General features: G+C 30.8%; 5 protein-coding genes across 8 annotated transcripts; 3 read left to right on the forward strand and 2 right to left on the reverse strand.

Moving 5' to 3' along the window:
• Positions 1-3,067: 3,067 nt before the first annotated feature.
• LOC136777123 (uncharacterized) lies at positions 3,068-5,931 on the reverse strand. Its single transcript, XM_066733196.1, has 4 exons — positions 5,866-5,931; positions 3,834-4,044; positions 3,503-3,767; positions 3,068-3,418 (listed from the first exon to the last, which is right to left on the reverse strand). The coding sequence occupies exons 1-3, from the start codon at positions 5,929-5,931 to the stop codon at positions 3,652-3,654; spliced, it is 393 nt and encodes a 130-aa protein (XP_066589293.1). The 3' UTR covers positions 3,068-3,418; positions 3,503-3,651.
• Positions 5,932-8,581: 2,650 nt separating this feature from the next.
• On the forward strand, positions 8,582-11,898 carry LOC136777124 (tetratricopeptide repeat protein 27). The gene is made up of 9 exons (XM_066733197.1): positions 8,582-8,884; positions 8,985-9,138; positions 9,197-10,025; positions 10,094-10,160; positions 10,224-10,553; positions 10,620-10,793; positions 10,874-11,026; positions 11,094-11,255; positions 11,335-11,898. Exons 2-9 carry the CDS (start codon positions 9,066-9,068, stop codon positions 11,896-11,898), a joined length of 2,352 nt encoding a protein of 783 aa, XP_066589294.1. The 5' UTR covers positions 8,582-8,884; positions 8,985-9,065.
• Positions 11,899-14,517: 2,619 nt separating this feature from the next.
• LOC136776816 (3-oxoacyl-[acyl-carrier-protein] reductase FabG-like) lies at positions 14,518-15,966 on the forward strand. 4 transcript variants are annotated; one of them, XM_066732686.1, is made up of 5 exons: positions 14,518-14,770; positions 14,843-14,923; positions 14,986-15,302; positions 15,375-15,576; positions 15,646-15,966. In XM_066732686.1, exons 3-5 carry the CDS (start codon positions 14,986-14,988, stop codon positions 15,886-15,888), a joined length of 762 nt encoding a protein of 253 aa, XP_066588783.1. In that variant the 5' UTR covers positions 14,518-14,770; positions 14,843-14,923; the 3' UTR covers positions 15,889-15,966. The 4 variants fall into 4 exon arrangements, with proteins under 4 accessions (XP_066588783.1, XP_066588784.1, XP_066588782.1 ...); XM_066732687.1 differs by having other exon boundaries at positions 14,518-14,766; positions 14,875-14,923; XM_066732685.1 differs by having other exon boundaries at positions 14,519-14,770; positions 14,875-14,923.
• A 166-nt stretch (positions 15,967-16,132) lies between these two features.
• Positions 16,133-18,108, forward strand: Rfk (Riboflavin kinase). Its single transcript, XM_066732689.1, has 4 exons — positions 16,133-16,591; positions 17,409-17,557; positions 17,634-17,736; positions 17,806-18,108. The coding sequence occupies exons 1-4, from the start codon at positions 16,504-16,506 to the stop codon at positions 17,904-17,906; spliced, it is 441 nt and encodes a 146-aa protein (XP_066588786.1). The 5' UTR covers positions 16,133-16,503; the 3' UTR covers positions 17,907-18,108.
• Positions 18,109-18,270: 162 nt separating this feature from the next.
• LOC136776815 (H/ACA ribonucleoprotein complex non-core subunit NAF1) lies at positions 18,271-20,765 on the reverse strand. The gene is made up of 4 exons (XM_066732683.1): positions 20,112-20,765; positions 19,771-20,042; positions 19,531-19,682; positions 18,271-19,459 (listed from the first exon to the last, which is right to left on the reverse strand). Exons 1-4 carry the CDS (start codon positions 20,199-20,201, stop codon positions 19,011-19,013), a joined length of 963 nt encoding a protein of 320 aa, XP_066588780.1. The 5' UTR covers positions 20,202-20,765; the 3' UTR covers positions 18,271-19,010.
• Between the last annotated feature and the right edge of the window lie 242 nt (positions 20,766-21,007).

Genomic DNA, 21,007 nt, shown 5'->3' on the forward strand with positions numbered 1-21,007 from the left:
TAGGTACCAGTCTTCTAAGAGAGCCGACGGGATCTAATAATTTTTAGGGGAAACAATTGCCAATGGCTATGGTGTAACGACCGGCGCGTGCCTGTCACGTGACCATAAATGCACGCTCAAACAGAATACGTAACGTAACACAGTGTGCAGTGTAACAGTATAAGAGAGGGCTGTACGGGAGGAGGAAGAGCATTGAAAGACGCGAAATAAGTCCCTCCTAATTGCACCGTCGCGTCGGCTCCATTATAGAGATTAAACTTCAAAAAAAGGGGAACCTAATCTTTAATTAATGCACTCCCCGCCAAGATCCTGTTTCACTCTATCCATCATAACCTGACATTTTCTAGCCTTTATAATCACTACTAATCCGATTATGACCAAGACGCCACAGGACTATCTTATCAAAATTATTCGTATGCCAGCTGTTAAAAGAAAAGAAGAAAAACAGTTTTTCTATGATTATGACATATAATAATTATTATCAGCTTTCCTTCGAGTATTCATCAATAACAATTGTGTCAGTCATGTTTTGAAAAACTTGTTAAAAACTGATAAGATATACGGAGAGGCGTCGAAAATAAACTGGATTCTTTTTGGTATAAATATAGTGGAGCGAGTGACGTAAAGGAAGTAATTATTGTTGACCCTTAATGAGGGTTAAAGGTCATTGATCCAATTCCATTCAGGACCATCACGCATCTATTCGGGTATACGTTGCATTAATCTTTATTTGGCCTTTCGACATCACGAAATGCATGTACGCAGTTCAGCTCGAAAATATCTACAAAACTTTGTAAATATTTGCAAAAGAGATATTCGTTCGGTTGTAGTACGCCGCTAAACATAAATAAATATTTCGCTGAGCGATCTGATCAATTTATACCTTATGTGCTGATTTTATTCGACAAACTTTGAAAGAATAGTTACGTTTCAGGATTAAAAAAAGTTGTGGAAATCACTCGTAATAAGAAGGTTGATTTTAATAATTTCACATTGAAAATTTGTGTAGAGTTCTAAGCGGCTTTTAAATCAAAGTACGAATTTGTACTTTAAACTGAATTCATTTACTAAAGTAAATTAGTGATGGGTGGTGCACGATGAGTTTAAAAAGCTGAAAGGTCATCAGGGCGAGCAAGATATGCGTTATAAAAAAATTGATAAAAATCAAAATCCTATTTGAAAAAAGAGGCGGTGGTGCAGGAGGTTTGCGTGGGCGTCGATCGACCGACGAGAACGACAGAAAAATCGGATAAGATTGAATAGCCTGCTGCATTAATGCCGCACTATACAAACAAAGGGGGTAAGGGTAGCTTACGGTAATCCCTTGAAGTGGCGAAGGCGTGGGAATCACCTACCCTAGAATCTCACACGAAATTCATATATGCCAATAATGTGAAAACCTTACCACCCTATATTTCATTGAATACGAGTGCGTTTACTAGTATAGTAATTATTAACAAATATGCAATTAAATTCTACATACGTGTGTATGTATTGTATATATGGCTACTTTTTTTTATATTTTTTTAATCTCATAAACTCAGCACATTTAAAGCATTTGTTAAATATTTATTTCCTTGTTTAAAAACTATGCTTTACTTTTTTCTCTACTATTATTATATTTTTATTTACATTTTTATGTTATTGACATAGTTTCCTTATTTATCTACTGTGGATAACTATAAATTTAGGGTCGCACAGATTGCAGAAAACTATTTTCACAGAAAAATGCTAACTTCAGGTTGGGCAAATTGAATCGCAGAAATTGTCGTCGTAACACGCCATGTCGGTAACGTCGGTATTTTGCGTGCTCAAGATTGAAGAAAGCTGAAATGAAGCATAAAAATATTCTGACAGGAGAAGAAGAGATTAGTGTTAGAAAAAAACTGCAGAAGTAATCATCTGTAATGTAATTATACGCAAGTTATGAGGAACAAATATCAGATAAGTATTTCGTATGTCATATAAAAGTATATAATTATTTTTCTTTAAAAGAGATTGATTCTTTGTATTATATATATTACAGATTGTTTCCTGAATTCTAATATAAGAAAAGTGATTGATGATACAATGGTACGCATGAATATTGGCTATGCAAAGATCTTTAATACAGTTATGATAGTTTAATAGTTTCATAATCATTACATTTCGTATGGAAATAAGATTTCTCTTAATCTTGTTGGTAGTATATAAATGAATATTGATTTTTTTTAAGGTACTTAATTTGTTAAGACCGTCTTTTTTCCGGTAAGAGAATTATTGATGCAAATGGCACTTTCCAAATGATATTCGAGAACAACATGCGCGATGCAGATCCTAATTATTTATGTATAGCCAAAATTAGGAAATTTGTTTTGGAACTGTCAAAAAACTCGATGGCAACTGCGCAGGAAATTTATCACGAAAGTGTTCGAAGGTAATAAATACAAAATAATTAAACCTTCGATAAAATAAGTTTATTAGGTAATAAATAAATACTACTATTTCATACAAATAATTATAAATATTAACTTATAATTAAATAGTATATTTACACTCTATGAAATGTATGTATTTTTTTTATATATTATATACACTGAAGAGTCGCAGCATCTTTCTTTCGATGAAATTAAAAAATCTTTGCAAAACTGGATCACCAATACCAAACCTGAGATACCGGATGGGTTAAATGACACGGAGGACCTACTAAAAATCCAGGGGTAGTGGGAGAAAATAATTAATTTTTTTATTACTGAAAATGGCGAACGTGTTAATTTAAATTCGAAGTTTTTACGTATCGTTACGAAATTAATGAATCTTAATGCGTTGTATTTGGATTCAAAAATATTGCTGCATGCTTGACCGAAGGCGCGACTGATTATTTTGCAGATGCAACATACAAAATGAAACCAAAAGTAAAAGGGATATTCCAACTTTTTACTGTGATGACGGAGAAATACGCCAAGGTTAGTTTCATCATTGATAATATTTAATTAAATCTAGTAAATTAAATATATTCGTACAATAAACAATAACATTGTATTCTATTGTTTTAATTCATTACATATACTATTCTTTTTGTAGGTATTTCCTTTTGCGTGGGCGTTGATGTCTAACAAGACCAAAGACCTATATTTTCAGACGATCAAAATTATAAAGGAAAAGCTAGCTAATCTAACCAATTTATTTTGTTCTTGACAGTAAAAATTTGAATCACTTATCATTAAACCATCTATTTTTAAAATTTTGTTATTTCCTACGTCTAGAGAAAGATTTCTAACCAAAAAACAAATCAAATATATCACAAGATTAAGAAAAATTCAATTTATCAACTGCTTCCTCCAGTTCATATGCAATATTTTCCTCTTTGTTTATCCTATTTGTAAATTAAATATTAGACTTTTCTGTTTCATCAAATTTTCCACCCTCTATGAATAAGCTGAAATAAAAAGTGCATATTCTTCTTATCACTTAATTTCTTTGAAATGCTTTAATTTAAATCAACAAAGAAATTTATATTTACCTTGGTAACTTATCAAAAAGGAAGACATCGCATGATTCGTCGCTCAAATATTTACTATCCACTAGAGTTTTTTTAAATAATCACAATAATTTATCTTGCTTGACATTTATTAGACCGCCTCGTTTGTAACATATAAATTGAAATGTAATTTATCTTAACATGTCATTTAAACATATTGTTTTCAGACGTTTCTGCTCCTCAAAATTTCTTATACTTATTCTCAGGTGTTCTGATACCTTTTGGCTTTCTCTCAAATACTCCAATGCTAGAAAATTTGATATTATTAAGAATTAATAAAACCAAATATGAAATATTAGAAAAAGATATTTACTGTACAGCATTTTTCCTAACAATTTTTCTTCAAAAACTTTTTGCGAATGCTTCTTGCTTTCCAATCTAAAAGTAATTTTAGTTAAGTATAAGTAGAGTACAAATTTAGAGTCAAAGTTGCTGGCTAGCTTTATCTTGTTTAATATTAATGAAGACAATAAGAAATTAACGACTACGAAAAATAATATAATCAAAACGAAAGAAAAGAGTTTCTTAGAAAAGATATATAATGTTATAAAATTTTAACACTTATTTAATACAAAAGTGCTCATGCATTTTTACTAAAATATTAAACATTGCATATTTTCTGAAACCACGTGAGATCTTTGCCACGACGTTTTAAGTGAAACATATTATTTATATTCAAAATGATTCTGAATCAGATTTAAAAACTCATTCAGAAAAATTACTGCCAGTCTAAAGGTTAAACGTCATGGTTTTCGTTCCTGCCCAACAACTAGATTTGCAATAATTACAAAACTAATTGAGTTACAATGTTTACAAAAATATCAACAAGTTGAAAATTATGTATCCTGTATATTTTAGACAGTTTTGTTTTCATTACTTTTAATGAGATTATGGTAGAGGGTAAAGTGCCATAAAATTTTATAGTTACTTTCTAGGGATGGAGCTTTCGATGAGTAGACTATATTATAATGTATTTTGTGCGCATGCGTGCGAGTAGAAGAAACTTACGAACACAAGTAATCCAAAAATGTTTTCATGTAAATGTGTGTGCATTGATACTTACAGCTGAAATTAAAAGATTATAATAAGTAATATAGAAAGTTTGAGGCATAAAAGAATTAAAAGTATAATAACCATCTCTGTAAGAAAACCAAAGAGAAATGGCCTGTCATTCACTATACATATTGATGCCATATGGCATATGCACAAAGAATATAACAAAAATACTTTTAGATAAGTATATCTTTTGTATATAATAAGTGCATATTCAAGAATAAATCTTTTGTATGCTTTGTGGATGTATTTTGTTTATTTTACAGATTTAATCATTTATTTATTGTAAGCCATCTTCAATTTTTTATTGATCTGAAGTTTACATAGAATGGAAATCTCCCACAGAATAATTTCCATACCCTTCGACAAAGAGTGAAAGATCAACTTAGTAATTTTTGACATATTGTCTAACAATAGCATGTTATATATTGTGTTTATATGCTTGATTAACACTAATACTTTACATATCGAAAGTACTCTTGACTATTTAATTAGAAAAATTTCATCATACAGTCTTAGGTCTAGTTGAGATAGTGTCTTTAATAGGTCTGTTGATTTGATATTATTTGTAATATTCTAATGTATTTTTCATATTATTATTATATGTCGAGTTTCGAAGCTGCAATTAAGATCCTCATACCGTGTTTAATGATTACAGGAAGTTCAACTTATATATAAAAGAAGAAAATATTTGGAATTGTCATACAAGAATGAGATAAGGAAATGGAGGAATTTTTACCAGCAGCCATAAAGGAAATTTCACAAGTATTTTCTGAACGGTGTGAAAAGATGAGAACAATTCAACAACTCCTATGGTAGCATGTGTGGTATCTATGCTATTATTGTAATATGTATAGTTTGCTACGACTTTATATCTTCAACAATAACACAGACCTGGAAAATTCAATTTTCTCAGTTTCAAGAATGGACGGGAAGGAGGGGGGGGGGGGCAATTCTTCCATTTTTTTTACTGAATATGAATGTGGCTTTGAAATTTGTCTATCACATCAGGTGTTTTGAAATATCAGTTAAATGGCTGAAAAACGGCTGTTTTCCTCAGTTTATGATTTTTATTTTAGAGAACAAATTTTCTTTTTGTAAATTACCACTATTGCATCGCATCCTGCTAGTATAATAAGTTTTGAAAATGGATTTTAAAGCTAACGAATAATACTATATGGTTTAATTGTGGAATTTAAACAAAATTCGTTCTCTGAAGTAAAATAATGAAAATGGCGAAAAAAGCCATTTTGTACTATTTAAGCTAAAAATTAAAAAAAAATCTGATTTACTGGAGTAATTTCAAAATCAGGTTCGTTTACAACACAATAAGATCTACAAGAATCGTCTCCGACCATTTTTAAAAATGAGGAAAATGAGATTTGGCACGTCTGTGTAAATATTTATTAAAATAAAGTGTATTAATTACTTTTCATATTATAAAAAAGAGGAATATAAAAAGCAACTTTAAAATACAATAAGTAACAGCTATAACACTAGTGAGATTAGACTGTTAAAATCTGGGTGTAGATAAGTGATGCTGAAATTATAAGGTTCTCAAAGGCGAGTGTTTAGAAAGGCTATAACTATTATTCTTCATCAAAAATATCTTCAGCTTTAGTGTAGAAAACATTAAAATTGTGTAATATGAAAAGGGGAATTTGTAAACGATTATATGGTATCATAAAAAATAATAGTAAAGCATTACGTAATTTATGAAAAAAAAATTATTTTATTGAAGACGAAGAAACACTAAAAAAGGAATACAAATATTTGTTTAAACATGCATACAAGTTTGACCTATTTATGAGTTCGCTCCTTAGTAAAGGATAATATTAAACACGTCAATGTATCCACTAAATTGTGTAGACATGCATAATCAAAATGTGTTTGTATGTTTTCTGAATAAGTTTTATTTAATTTCAATAAAAAATAAGAATAGTTTGCATTTCAAAACTATTATACAGTCAACATTTTGTAACTGAAAGAAAAAATATATGATTTCATAATCTCCAAATTAACCTCATACAGTACATAAATGTTTAAGGAAGGATGAACATTACTATATCATATTATTTTATAGTTGATGAGACGGTAGAGGGCATGTGCTGCATAATATAAACTACTCACCCAAAGTTCCTTAAATTTGCTATAGGAAAATATTATGGCACTTTACCCTCTACCGTTTAATACCGACGGATTCTTCAATCTGAAATTGTTTCAAATGCTAGGGCAGTTGTTTTTGGTCAAAAGTTTTTCTCGACATTACTCAGAAAAATGTTATGGTAATAAGGAAATACAATGAATATCGCGACGTTTGATAGCTCAAATTAAAGCTGCAACTTTGAACTTTATGTCACCAAAGTTTCACATAATTACCACAATTATTGCAAGTGCTACAACAAGTTGAATTGACGTAACTAAAAATTAAAAATTTTAAATTTAGCAGCATTTTTTTCTTTAATTATAATTCGATAACTACATGTTTTTCCGTGCATTGAGCTAATTCCACTATATGTAGAATTTTATCAGCTTTCCAAGGGTTTTTTGAATTTTATTGTATCTTTCCTCGTTACGAAGTTATGCGCGTTTAAAGAAGTGACTGATTTTGAACCAAATTTCTCAAGTGTTCTTAAACTTTTGACGGCAGTGTACTATTGTAATAAATCTTTTATAATTCACAGTATAATATAATATAATCGTACTCTCTAAATAAAGAAAAGAAAATTATATTGGAAGGTTAATTCATTATCCTGTACCCAGCTGCTTTGAACCAAGATATAAGATTTCTTTCATCTTCATTTATAATGCAAGACAGTTTTCCAGACCAAATACTGGAAGTCAAATCTTTTAACATTTACTGGATCTTAAACAGTAAAGGAAATATATTTTAATATAATAAAGTTTAGAAAATCACTACCAAATTATCAAAATGATACATCTAGATCTTATTTAAATAATACCTGAATAACAACTCTTCTCTTGATAATTCTATTTCATTTCTGCTTGGGGATTCCAAATTTGAAGCAGAAGAATTGACAACGCTTTGCCTCATTTTTATTATTGATTGGATGTAGCTCATCAGCTGTGTTAGAAAATTAGACCTGCAAAACTAAAGAGAAACCACAAAGGATCATGTTTGAATACATTTTATATATGATTATCAATAATATTACTTATCTAAGAAAACAGGTTGGCTTGTTATAGATGTAGAGAGCATGCTGCGTACACTATCTGAATCTTAGTTCCATTCCATAACGCTGCTTAATTCCTCTGGTTGAAATCAACATGACGTATGTACTTTACTCTTAACAGGACCTTTCATAGAACCTTTACACCTGGGAAAAAGAGACATTATAATTAACATTAATTTTACCAATTAATTATATATATGATAATAAATATGCAAGGATCTGCATTTCATTTAAAAAATTATAATAATATTTTTTATTATGTATTTCTTATATAAATTGATGAATCTATTTGTTTGAAACATTTATATATTAAGTTAATTTCGACAAGAATTATATTACATTTTTCCTTAATACGTAATATAAGTTTTTAGAAGTATAAAAAATTTATTATACCTGTTTTCTTCGATAATCCAGAAAAATAATTAAAAATTTTATAACTTCACTGAAACTAATTAATATTTTTAAACAAATTATAACTTTTTAACAAATTACACTAACACACGTTTGATTAAGAGACCGCGCTGTCAGACTGACAGTTCTGCACTTTTTACTACTCTCATTACTCTCATAAGTCTCTCAGATAGGTCCAGTGGTATTAATAGACTCACCAAAAAATCACCCAGTAGCGTAGAATTATTTTAGACAAACACGCAAAGGACAGCGCCAACTGGTGGTGAATTCAGAACTGACTTAGAAAGGAAAACATTGAAAAAATTGTTCACAGAAATTAATATTTAGTGTGTTGAACATATTGCAAAAGTAATTCCATTAATGGTGACCTAATAATTATATTTATTCTATTTTTTCTAACTTGCACTATCTCTTTTTCTCTAATGTTTTCATTTTCAAGCGGCCATTTTTATCACGATTCGATGCGCCACCTAGTGAGTGTTGCGATGGTGAATACATACATTCCTAGGAACGTAATTGCATTTTCGATCACGATCGTAAAGAGTGAAATTTCTCCCATCGACACTTATGAACATGATTATCCCTTGTGCACCTATTGCAATAGGCTTTTTACATTCAGAATACCATCCTTAAGAAAAAGACCTTGCATTTTCCTCGATTCAACAAAAATAAGAACTTTAAGCAAAGCTGATCGACAACTCTGTAGGTATGTAACAGAAGCCAGAAGGTGCCGCGTGCGCGTGCCTGTCTTTTTAAACTGTGTGTCGTGTGAGTCGAGTGTGTACTAAACAGGTTAGGATACTTAGGATTTTTCAGGATCTCTATATGGACTGTATGTTTAAACTGAAGCTTTGTACATTTGTTAACAGACAGTTATTATTTCTAAAATGGATACTTTGACAAAAAAAATTAGCAAAAATATTGAAGAAAATTTGTTAATCAATTTTGTCAATGAAAAAGGTATGAAATCTCTATTTTTGTTTTTATTGTTATGTTAATTGGTTTTAATTCATTTTAGAAAATGATTTATCTATAGTTAATGAAGTGTTTGAAGAAACCAAATCATCCAATTTTATTGATTTGATTCTTCAAGAATGCCTACAGGAATCTATAAATAACAGTATACAAGAAGGCATACAAAATTCAGATTCATGGTTTTCTTTAGGAGTGTCTTGTTTAATAAATTTTTTGAAGCATAATTGGACTGGACCAAGAAATCTGGATGAAGACAATCAATTTGAAGCTATAAGACAAAAAGCATTAATATCTTTATCATCCTACAGTGACTGCAATGAGAACTTAATAAAACCAGAACTTCTTTATATCTCGAAAGAAATATTTTCTAATAACTATATACAGAGTACATATGACAGTAGTACATGGTGGTTATTTAGAATAAATTTATTGCATCAATTTATTATGGAAGAGTACTCTAGCAATTTATATGAGGAAACATCTCGATTAATTCCAGTAATCAATCAGAAGTACTTTTTAAAAGATTTGTACTGCAAAACTCTATTTAGTCTTGAAGTAGCTCAATTTTATATTCTGTATGGAAGGGTACAGACTTCAGAAAACTTCCTACAAATAGCAGAAAAAATTTGTAAATTGACTTTTAATTTGGAAGGTGCCATGGGTAAAAGAACCAAATATCAGCAGGAAGATAAGGCACAATTATATTTGAAAGTGAAAGTAGATAAAGAAGTTTTCCCATATAAAATCTGTGAAGATTTGCCAAAATCTGTGGATTTGGAGGATGAATTAAGATTAGAGCGTATAGAATTTTCTGAACCAAAGGAGAAAGTTCAGTTAGGAAGTTTGGAAGAAGCAGTAATTCTAACAAAATTGTAAGATATGATTAAAAATATTACATTTATCATTATTGTTTTATAATAAATTTCAATAACTTTTTCAGTATGCATATAAAACAATCACAGCCCAAACACCAAATAAGCGAAGAGGAGATTAAACCGTATTTAATGGTAAATTAAAGTGTATATTCATTTGTATATTTCTATATTCCACTTAAAATGATTTTTTTTTAGCAAATACTTGATACAAAAGCATGGTCTCTTAAAGTATCAGCCCTGAAACATCGTTGTTGTTTAGAATCATCTCATAAAAGAACTATTGAAAGATCAATGATGCAAGCTGAAAATTTATTACAAGAAATACATAATTGCAAAGTGCCTGTACATCGAAGAATAGATTTGATTTTTGCAAGTGGTTTACAGCCCATTTGGGTACTAGAAGAAATGTTGGCCAGTTTAATGTTAAACTTGGGATTGATCAAGGCTGCTCTAGATGCCTACCTTAAATTGAGACTTTGGGAAGAAGTTATTGTATGCTACAATATATTGGAGCTTAAGCATAAGGCAATAATAATATTTTAAATCATGAAAAAAAAAATTTAATTTCAATTCTATAGATAATTTTTTTAGGCAGCTGAAATTATTCAACAAGAAATATCAAAGAAACCAACTGTGAAACTATGGTGCTTATTAGGGGATGCAGAACAGAATATTGATCATTATGAAACAGCATGGAAGTTATCAGAAAAAAAAAGTAGTAAAGTGCAAAGACATTGGGGAAATCATTACTTTTTAAAAAAAGAAGTAAATTTATGCTTGCAACAAAACTTATAAAATGTAAGTACTTTTAATAATACTATTAATTTCTTTGACTTTGGTTTTAGTATGAAGCTGCTATACCGCATTTTCAATTATCAGTGGAATTGAACTACATTCAAGAGAACGTTTGGCTTAGACTTGGATTTTCAGCCTTGCAAACCAAAGATTGGAAATTAGCAGCAGCAGCTTACAGAACGTACTGCTCCTTGGAGTATAATGTTCGTAAAACTCCACTATTCTATAAAAATTCATATAATTTAAAACTGAAATAGCATATATTTTTAGACTTTTGAAGCATGGAATAATTTAGGGAAAGCTTATATAATGCTTGGAGATAAACAGAGAGCATACATGGCTATTCAAGAGGCAATTAGATGTAATTATGATCGTTGGGAGATTTGGGACAATATGATGGTTGTCTGTGTAGACCTTGGTCACTTCTCAGAAGTAAGTGCTAAGTAAATATTTTATAAATTCTATTTTTTCTTTTTTAATTTTTTGAAAATAATTAATACGTTCTTCAAAGGTTATAGGCTGCTATCATAGAGTATTGGATTTTAAAAATCAGCATGTTGATGTTCAAGTTTTAAAAATATTAGCAGATGCTATTAGAGATAATATAGAAGATTTTACTGGCAATTCTTGTTTACGTTTATTGCCGAAAGCATTAGAATTATTTGGAAGAATATCTGCCTCTGTCCAGAATAATTCGGACGTGTGGAAGTTGTATGCTCAATTAACACTACTGAAGAAAACGGAAATTGACGATCAAATAGCCGTTCAATATTTACAGCATGGTTATAAAGCCGCAATTTCTAATTCACGCTGGTTCCAAAGACCAGAAACTACATTAGAGGTATTGCAGTTGTGTATCAATTTGGCGACAATTACTTTACAGTGCTTCATTGGATGTTCAGAGCAGAAAAAACGGGCCTTATTAGGTAGTGTCAAGCTATCGTTACAGAATACTTTGACAAAAGTTAAAGATCAAATGTGGCAAGAAGAGAATATCTCATCTCAATGTCACTTGCTTGAAGAATATCTAAATTCAATTGTAAGTGAGCTAGAAAAAATAAAGATTTCTGGTTAAATTTGTTTTGTGAATTTTTTAAACCTTTTATTTTACTTCAATCAACTTGTACTGATGAAAAGAAATTCTCATTATCCACGTTAAATGGATTCTCGTATCTCTTTTTATCAAGTCTTTAAATAAAATATAAATTTTTGGTTCATAATGCAAAATTCTGTCACCCTAAAATTTCTTTTAAAATATCATTTAAAGGAATTACGATAATATCATACTTTTGTACCTCTAGAATCCTGAATATTCCAAGTTGAAATTATTAATTTATTTAATTATTTAGTTTTTTACCATGTCTGTCTCTTTTTCTCACTCCCTACTTCTACTCAACGCCACCAAGTAACTACGGCGCGGTGCAGTCTCACTGGCAATTATTTTCAAGTTACTTCTGATATAACACTAAATCCTCCATTGAAATAATATAAGATTATTTTAAAACTTTTTTCAGGTCATCGACCAACATTTAACACTCACGGGTCGTACAGAACTTTTAACTTGCCTCTACACCTAAAATAGTTTTGGAAAAATTTGAGATCAAGCTCAACAGGTAGTCTGCTAAGGCCAGTGCTCAATGATATACAAAAAACCAGATTTTTACTTAATTGTTAACAAAGAATTACAAATATTTTTAATAAAATTTTAATGTAACAAAGTGTATTTTTGCAGTTTACTAGAGAATGATATATACAATACTGTTGTCTGTATTATCCAATACTCAAGCATCATATACAATATGATTTTGAATTCTGTGAAATTGATCCTATGGATAGGTGAATGTTTTAACAAATAGATAGCAGTTTAATAATATTTGTCCAAGTACATAGATGGTTAAATGACATTAACAGTGTTTTAGGGTAACTGCGGATCACTCGGCAGCCACAACATTAGGTAAGAAAGCCAGTCTTTAACCGATTAGAATCGTCAGGAAAGTCAGCAGCATAAGAGAAGGGAACCGGAAGTTGCAGACCCTCAAGGAGACCGCGTCAAAAGGCGAGCAAATTTCCACCATAAATTTTCAACATGATTCTTAAAGTTTCTGTAAAACTTTTACCACTCTATTTTGCAAATCGATTCAAACGACCCTACTGGGCCTGACCTTAACACCAAAATGGATTAGTTGAAACACGATACGACGGGCAAAGGTTCATTTTCCATTCTTCATTACGGCTCTAATTCAATTATTTCGCCACTGAGCGATGATTACGAGATGATTGTTTTTTTTTCGTTAATAGACCGTAAAACTGAAGATCGAAGAAAGAATAGTGTCTTGGATACGGAGGAGTCAGTGTTGACGACTTAACGAGTTCCTTCAGGAGACTGAGTCTCATACAAGAGATGCCCACTCCGTTAGGACTGGTTAGGACTGATGATTCTGGGACAGCATTAAATGTCCATCAACTTCTGCCCAACGATACCGAAATCAAATATGTTATTTTATGAACTCCACAATCCTTTGACCGAAGACAAAACCATTCATTCACGTGCGACATCAACGACATATGTACGATATGTAAATACTTATTTTTCAATGTAGTAGGCAGTAGTAAGCAACTAAGCACCACGCTCGAGATACAATATATGTTAATGAAGTGAGAATGTATCATTGTGTAAGTATAAGCTTATGTATATGAAAAACGCAACAGTGAAAATGTAGTGGTTTGTTCCACCTTTTATTGTGTGTTCGGTTTTTATCCGGGGTAGAGAGAGTCTAAGGAGTTAAGTTTTAATTCAACTTTTATTTCACCATGTCACTGTACAAAATGATTTTACAGAATTATAACAGGTAAGTATTTAACTCTTGAAACCCGCTACTCAGGTCGAGGTCAGACAACGAAGTGACTTATCAGTTATCTTTTGAAAGGTCTAGAAATCAAAAAGGGCGGGAAAGGTCAGTGTAGGCAACCTAGTGGATTTTAATATGATGGCGACGTGTATTGCTGCCAACTGGTTTTGTGCACAGACGCCACAAAAAACTTGCTACAGTGCTGTCTTAGCTGTCTATCGTCAAATTTTTGCAGTTTTTCACTGTGCATTCCGTATAGAGACCGTGCACACCAGCACAATGATAGCGAAGTGTCAATGGCTGCGTTTCAAAACTTTAGCGCTACAGTAGCGCTAGGTAAGATACGTGTCATGATTGGTCAAATTGATTCAACTGACCAATCATGATATAGCGCTACCTTAGCGCTTAAAATTTGAAACGCAACCAATGTATAACTGTATACGTATAAATAAATTACACTCAAAAACTGCGAAAATTGACCGATAGTTTGCGCTGATAGTATGCATATACACCAATATACATTCTTATCTCACTGTCATTGTGTTGGTGTGCACGGTTTCTATAAGTATGTATGTATAAAGCAACACATTCTCACTTCTTTATGGTTGTTTTCGCGCACGCGGGTGACGGTGCCTTTACATACACAGCTTTTTTAAATTACTTTAAGTTCACATGTTAAAAACTATAATTATTTTGCCCACTACGTGGCGCTACATTCTTATATAAATAAGTTGTGTTGTCTGTATAATTATACTAATATTGTATATATATACAATGTTTATATGTAGTTATGCACACATTTTATGTGTATTTGATATTTGATTCAGTATCAATGGTATTATTGTTGCTCATGAAACTTCAGCGCCAAACCACTGTCCGGACGTCTGGTTACGAAAGACGATCTATCATCTATGTATTACACAGTCTACACAGATCACAGTGTCGGCCGTCTGGTGGTGTTGTCAGCATCGTAAATTCTTATTCATTATATATTTTTAATGTAAGATTACACAGACTACAAATCTTTATTTTTATTTATCTATATAATCACCTATATTTCGGTTGTTCTCTAATTTTTGGACAACATTTAAGAGGCCGGTAAATTTCTACAAAATTTAAAATTCATTATTTAGCATTAATTTGAATAATAATATTGACTTCTCATCAAAGTTATGATTTGTACTTGTTTTTTCCTTATGCAGCAATACCAAATAGTGATTAATAAATAAAATTACTCTTATGTATTGAAAGGTAAGTTTGATATTTTTTGGAATAAAGAAAATTATATTTAACAATTGTTTTTCTTCATTTAGATGGCTTTTGTTGGGAAAGTTGTGTTAATCACTGGTGCTAGCTCTGGTATTGGAGCAGCAGCTGCTATTCATCTGTCTCAACTTGGTGCAACTTTGTCCCTTGCAGGAAGAAACACTGACAATTTAAACAAAGTTGCTTCTCAATGCAAGGGACCAAAGCCATTTTTAGTTACAGGGGAATTGACCAATGATATTGATCTAAGAAACATTGTTGATTCAACAATCAGTCATTTTAAAAAGTTAGATGTTCTGGTAAATAGTGCAGGCACTATTGAGAATGGTACAATTGAAACTGAAACTATTGAACAGTTTGATAGGTATTTAATTCTATTAAGCATTGTGCTGATATATGCAGTGATAATATATATTAATTAATTAAAATCTTGCAGAGTATTTGATATAAATGTCCGAGCAGTCTATCGAATTACACAATTGGCGGTTCCTTATCTCATTAAAACAAAAGGGAATATTGTCAATGTATCCAGTGTAACAGGTTTGAGATCTTTTCCTGGAGTTTTATCCTATTGTATGAGCAAAGCAGCAATCGATCAATTTACAAGATGTACTGCACTGGAATTAGCTAGCAAACAGGTATTATAAGGAAAGGACAGTAATAATTAATCTACTACCAAAAAACTGAAGTTATTTTTTATTTTAAAGGTTAGGGTAAATGCAGTTAATCCTGGTGTTATTACCACTAATCTCCATAAATCTGCTGGAATGACGGAAGAGCAGTTGAAGAAATTCTATGAGCACAGTAAAACTACACATCCTCTTGGCAGAACTGGAACTCCTGAAGAAGTTGCCAAGGCCATTGCATTTTTAGCAAGCGATGATGCTACTTTCATTACAGGAGAGACAATGCCTGTTGACGGTGGAAGACACGCAGCATGTCCTCGTTAAAATATATAATACATAAATGTTACAAATACAAAGAGACATTGTTAATATCAGATAAAATATATTTTGAATTTACATATATTCGTGAATTATTGTTTTCATTAATTAGCCACAACTTAATTAGTATCCCTGTAAGGATTCAACATTCTCTCCAACAATCTAAAGAATAATTTTTGAGATTTATTTTATGGTTAAAATATTACCGAGATTTAATTGAAAAGATTCGATTATTTAACCTTAAAAAATTTCACCATCATCATAACCTCTAAAACATTTAGGTCGTTTTGATAACTGACAGAAGCTGTTTAGGATAGATTTATTGCTTTAAATTGAATGTTGATACCACGTTATATCTCCTATCATTTTAAGTACTTTTATAAGAACTTGTTTTAAAATTTATCAATGGAAAATTTGAGATCTTTTTAATACTAAAGCTATTGAATGTGTGTGCTTTTATTATACTAGTGCAATAGTAATATACCAATCAATTTTAATTGTGCGTAGTTATTTTTCTTATTTCTTATATTCTTAATCTTTTTCCTCTCATTATTCTCTACACAGTCAAGTATAGTAGAACAGCGTTTTCTTTATTTCTAATCGACAAAATAAGGAATTATCATGTGTAGCAAAATTTTACCCTTTTTCACGTCCGGAATAGTATGTAAAGGATTTGGTAGAGGATCGGCTGCCTTAGGAGTTCCAACAGGTAAAAAATTAATGTAAAATGAATACGAGATCTTAACGTAAAGATTGATGACCTATACTAGTAAGACATAATTGTAAAATTAAATAGTAGAGATGCAATTTCAATTTTATCTTTACATTTTTAATCTGGATTAACGCTAATTTTTAAGCAAAAATTTTATCTTTATAATGTCAAGATTGGCATTATTATTGATAGATATATCGCATAATCATATGCTTATTCTTGATTTAAATTGTAAGCAGACTTTGAATTATCAATTGAATTTCAAAGTAAAAGATCGTATTAATTTATATCTGTGTATATTATTTTTGATCAGTAGATTTAATTCAAGACGATAAGGGCCGGTTGCCCCACCTATCAAAAAAATTTATCTGCGTTGTAAAAATTTGAAGTTTTTCCAAACAAAAATCAATTTACTAAATAGTTTGTCATCAGGCAGAAAAAATGTTCTTACATTGCAATTTTTAAATTTCTGGGATTGACGATTTAAGAACGTCTTTACAGCTACAGCTTTATTAGTTCTAGAAGTATTGCTTTTTGGACCGTTGAAACGGTAAAGGAACAAACTGCATTTAAAGTTTATTAGTGGAACATTACTTTATTAATTAACATTTATTGGTACATACTTTTATTTCATTTATCTTTCTTCTGTTGAACTAGAAGAAAAATGAGTAAATATACATTTAACTAGTATATGTAAATCAAACTGGCAGATTCTGTGTTGACACAGGAATTGCAGGATAACTTACCTTACATATACATGTTATGCTAGATTTTGTAATAATGATGAATAATCTAATATTTGTTACATTTGCAGCAAATCTTCCGGAAGACACCGTTGAAAAATTACCAAAAGAATTAGAAACGGGAGTTTATTACGGCTGGGCTAGCTTAGAGGGAGCAATTTATAAAATGGTTGCAAGTATAGGATGGAATCCATTTTATAAAAATAAAAACAAATCCATGGTAGAACTGTACTTTATCAGTGAAAAGATACACAAATTTAATACTCGAACTTGTTTATTGATTTGTGTAATTTTAGGAAGTTCATATTCTTTACAAATTTTCCGAAAATTTTTATGGCAAAAATCTTAAAGTAATTGTTGCTGGATTTATTCGACCGGAGAAGAATTTTCCTTCTGTTGGTAAGTAAAGGAGTTAGCCAAACATATATATAAAATAATATTTTAATCAATTTTTATTTTCGTCTACAGAAGCCTTGATAGAAGAAATCAACAACGATATTGCGATTGCGAAAGAAAAATTGGATGAAACGAGCATGTTGGAGTTAAAAAACAATACATTCTTAAGTTGATTGTAAACCTTTGAAATCAGACTTCACAAATCATTTGAAAAATTTTAGATTATATAAAAAATAATAATGTAAATAGTTGTTTTTGTTAAGATGTCTAAATATAAAAATGCTTTGTATAGTAAGTATATATGCTTGGTAGTATTAGATTTTCTGTAAATTCTTCTTTTTATTTTTCTTTCATTAAAATATATATATAAAAAGATTTTTTCTAAGGAGTGTATTATTTGATGACTGAAATTGTAAATATTTTTCAACTTATGATAATTAAATATTGGATTTGATTAAATCTAATTACACCAGAGATCGAATATTTTGACAATTAAAAAATTGTTTTTTCAACACTCAAAAATAGCTAATAGTGTTAGCTCTACTTTTATTTTTAAGGGACGGATTTATTTTACATATTTGAATAGAATAAAAACTTCTCTTTATTTTTCTTTTTTTAAAATTATTTAATGAGTTGTAACAATAAATTTATTCAAATGTTTAAAGCGATCTTTCTGCATTAATGCATTTTCTAAAAATAAATTCAACATTTATTAATTGTACTTATATATGAAAATATTTTTGTTTAATTAGGGATTAAGCTAAAAACTTCTGATGAAAAATAAAATTTTACATTCTTGTACTATACTGAGTGGTATATTATGAATCTGTAACTGTTAATGCTACTCAAGAATGTTTGTAATTTGAAGTTGTCTTTCTTGTTATACCTAAAGTATCTTATAAAAGATTTAATATAAATTTATTGTTACAACAAATTAAATAAACATGCTGAAAATAAACAAATACCTAATATAAAGTATATTGCACATTTTTAGTCGTATTCAAAACTGTAACAAAAAAATTAGAATGGCAAACTATTAACCATTTTAAACCGTTGCAAAAATAAGTAACTTTTTTGTTATTAAATTTGATGAGAAAAAAATTTAATCTCTACTCATTTTAAGTAGAAACATATTCAGACTTTTGGGTAATACTAAAAAACTGTATACTTATATATATCAAATATATATAACAATTCTCTGAAAAATTCATTATTTATAATTGAAGGATAGGTGAAAATAATTATGAAATGCAATTACTATTAAAAATGTTTATGAATTAATTATTTGAAGGGGGTGGGGGTGGGGGTGGAGGAGGTGGAAGAGACATCCATGGTGCACCAAAATATGCAGTAGGGGGTGGTGTCTGCAACAGCCAATGCCAGGAATGATTGTAATTATATTGATAGTTTTCATGTAACCTTGAAGGAACTGCAGACGTTCTAGAAGCATCATTCGATGTAGTGTCTGTAGTATTACTCATAGTAGAATTTTGATGGTATAACATTGGCTGAGATTCTTTAGGATACAAAGTGCCCCCTGAATGATAATTCATGTTTGGACTCCAAGTTCTTGGTACAGGTCCCCATGAACTCTGTTGATATGTGTTTTGTGTCCATGGATTTGGAGGTAGTTGTGTAACATTGAACTTTATGTTATTATTTATGTTTTGATTAACCAAAGACCTTGGCCTATTCCATGGATGATCGCATTTCCAGGCAGGTGGATCTAAACAATTAAAAGTATTTAAGTATTTTATCTTTTGAAAACTTACATAATTTTTTGGATATAAATCTTACTAGTGCGTCTTCTTTTTATTGTAACGTTATTATCTTCATTTTGTTGACCTTGTTGCTTTTGTTGTTTCAAGGCCTCGTAGTAAGCACTTTCTTCTTCATCGTCTGAGAAGTCAGGAGGCTCATCTTCCCCAATTGCATCTGAGCCTTTCATTCTATAAGAAAAGAATAATTTGACTCATATATGTAATATATGTAATATTAGTTTGGTAATGATAATTTATAACATATTAAAAAACTAACTTTTGAAGCTCGGACAAGAAAACTAAAGATGTGTACTCTGTATTTGGGCAGTAATATACTGACATGCCAATTTTGATGTCTTTTTCTTTAACATGTTCAATGTTATTAAATCTTACACAATAGTGTGGATCAGTAACCTGACCAAAAACGTCATAGATTTTACCAAGTGTTCTCTTTCCTCTTTCCACAAAAAGTACACTATCTAAGTTTAATGTTGGTTTCCCAGGTATTGGTTTTACCACAATTAATGTATCATCAACTGTCCATGCTACCTATACATGAATTATATAACTTATCAATAACTATATAATTAATGTGATTTATAACAATTAAAAACATACTTCTCCAAATGGATCACATAATACTTCAGGTACACTAATTTTTAAATCCTCTATAGGTGGTAGCTCATCCCATTCATTTAGTGTGGCCATCTGTCTTCTTTTCCCCCGAACACTAACCTCTTTTATTATCCTTACGGGAACGTCCGGGCGGTCCGGGGGGATTTTTAAGTTTTCAAATCGTTCGAAAAAGTTATTTTTTTCTAATTCGTTATTACCCGTAAAAGACTGATCAATAAATATTGGAAATCGTTAATATGTTGTGGTGAGCGGTCCGGGACCGGGACTGGAGTCTGGACTTGTTCAAGCTTGACTCTCGCAGACTCTCGTCCCTCGGGTGAGCCGCAGGGTGCGTGGCCGCACGTGGCCGTCTCGCTCCGAGACTCCGAGTAGCTCCGACGCACACACTCCGCCGTTTAGGTCTGTTCTCGTTGCCTACACTTTTTTACACTTTGTGCACTTTTTAAGGTGTCAGCTTATACAATGGACAAAGACAGAAATACGGAAAGTGTAGAAAGTGTTAAAAGTGTAAGGCAATCCGTTTGTTCCTTTTCGCTGCACTATCGAACTAATGCAATTAGTTGAAATAAGACAAACATTATGTTTTCTCCACTCTAACTTGGCTGTGTTCCGAAATTTGATAAAATTGCTGATTTTACTAAAATGGCGTTCCGTTTCACATTTCAGCATGCTGTCCGTAGCTGTAATATATTAACTTTTCGAAATAAAATTGACCCTAGGAAATTACTTACTTCCGGCTGATTTTGATAATTTTTAAGAGATAGTGTGAAGACAGTAGAGAATTTCTACAGTAGATTCCACCAATAGTGTACATATGCCAGGAGCGCTGAAATTTAAAACTGATTGCTATTAAATAATTGTGAATCATGACGGAAGAA

This window comes from Prorops nasuta, unplaced genomic scaffold, assembly GCF_024137725.1.
Source record: "Prorops nasuta isolate Cenicafe-Biocafe unplaced genomic scaffold, Cenicafe_Pnas_1.2 PNAS00010, whole genome shotgun sequence".
Lineage (NCBI taxonomy): Eukaryota > Metazoa > Arthropoda > Insecta > Hymenoptera > Bethylidae > Prorops > Prorops nasuta.

Bases quoted from the DNA above. Each gene is read 5' to 3' on its own strand.
- LOC136776816 (XM_066732686.1), top strand. From the start codon at position 14,986: ATGGCTTTTGTTGGGAAAGTTGTGTTAATCACTGGTGCTAGCTCTGGT. The intron at 15,303-15,374 runs GTATTTAATTCT...AAAATCTTGCAG, and splicing joins ACTATTGAACAGTTTGATAG to AGTATTTGATATAAATGTCC. The intron at 15,577-15,645 runs GTATTATAAGGA...TTTATTTTAAAG, and splicing joins TGGAATTAGCTAGCAAACAG to GTTAGGGTAAATGCAGTTAA.
- Rfk (XM_066732689.1), top strand. From the start codon at position 16,504: ATGTGTAGCAAAATTTTACCCTTTTTCACGTCCGGAATAGTATGTAAA. The intron at 16,592-17,408 runs GTAAAAAATTAA...TTACATTTGCAG, and splicing joins TGCCTTAGGAGTTCCAACAG to CAAATCTTCCGGAAGACACC. The intron at 17,558-17,633 runs GTAGAACTGTAC...GTGTAATTTTAG, and splicing joins AAAATAAAAACAAATCCATG to GAAGTTCATATTCTTTACAA.
- LOC136776815 (XM_066732683.1), bottom strand. From the start codon at position 20,201: ATGGCCACACTAAATGAATGGGATGAGCTACCACCTATAGAGGATTTA. The intron at 19,683-19,770 runs GTTAGTTTTTTA...CTTTTCTTATAG, and splicing joins TTCTTGTCCGAGCTTCAAAA to AATGAAAGGCTCAGATGCAA. The intron at 19,460-19,530 runs GTAAGATTTATA...TTAATTGTTTAG, and splicing joins AATAAAAAGAAGACGCACTA to ATCCACCTGCCTGGAAATGC.
- LOC136777124 (XM_066733197.1), top strand. From the start codon at position 9,066: ATGGATACTTTGACAAAAAAAATTAGCAAAAATATTGAAGAAAATTTG. The intron at 10,161-10,223 runs GTAAATTAAAGT...ATTTTTTTTTAG, and splicing joins AGATTAAACCGTATTTAATG to CAAATACTTGATACAAAAGC. The intron at 11,027-11,093 runs GTTCGTAAAACT...ATATATTTTTAG, and splicing joins ACTGCTCCTTGGAGTATAAT to ACTTTTGAAGCATGGAATAA.
- LOC136777123 (XM_066733196.1), bottom strand. From the start codon at position 5,931: ATGGTCGGAGACGATTCTTGTAGATCTTATTGTGTTGTAAACGAACCT. The intron at 4,045-5,865 runs GTAAATCAGATT...ATCTTTTCTAAG, and splicing joins CTGATTTTGAAATTACTCCA to AAACTCTTTTCTTTCGTTTT. The intron at 3,768-3,833 runs GTAAATATCTTT...CAAATTTTCTAG, and splicing joins GTTAGGAAAAATGCTGTACA to CATTGGAGTATTTGAGAGAA.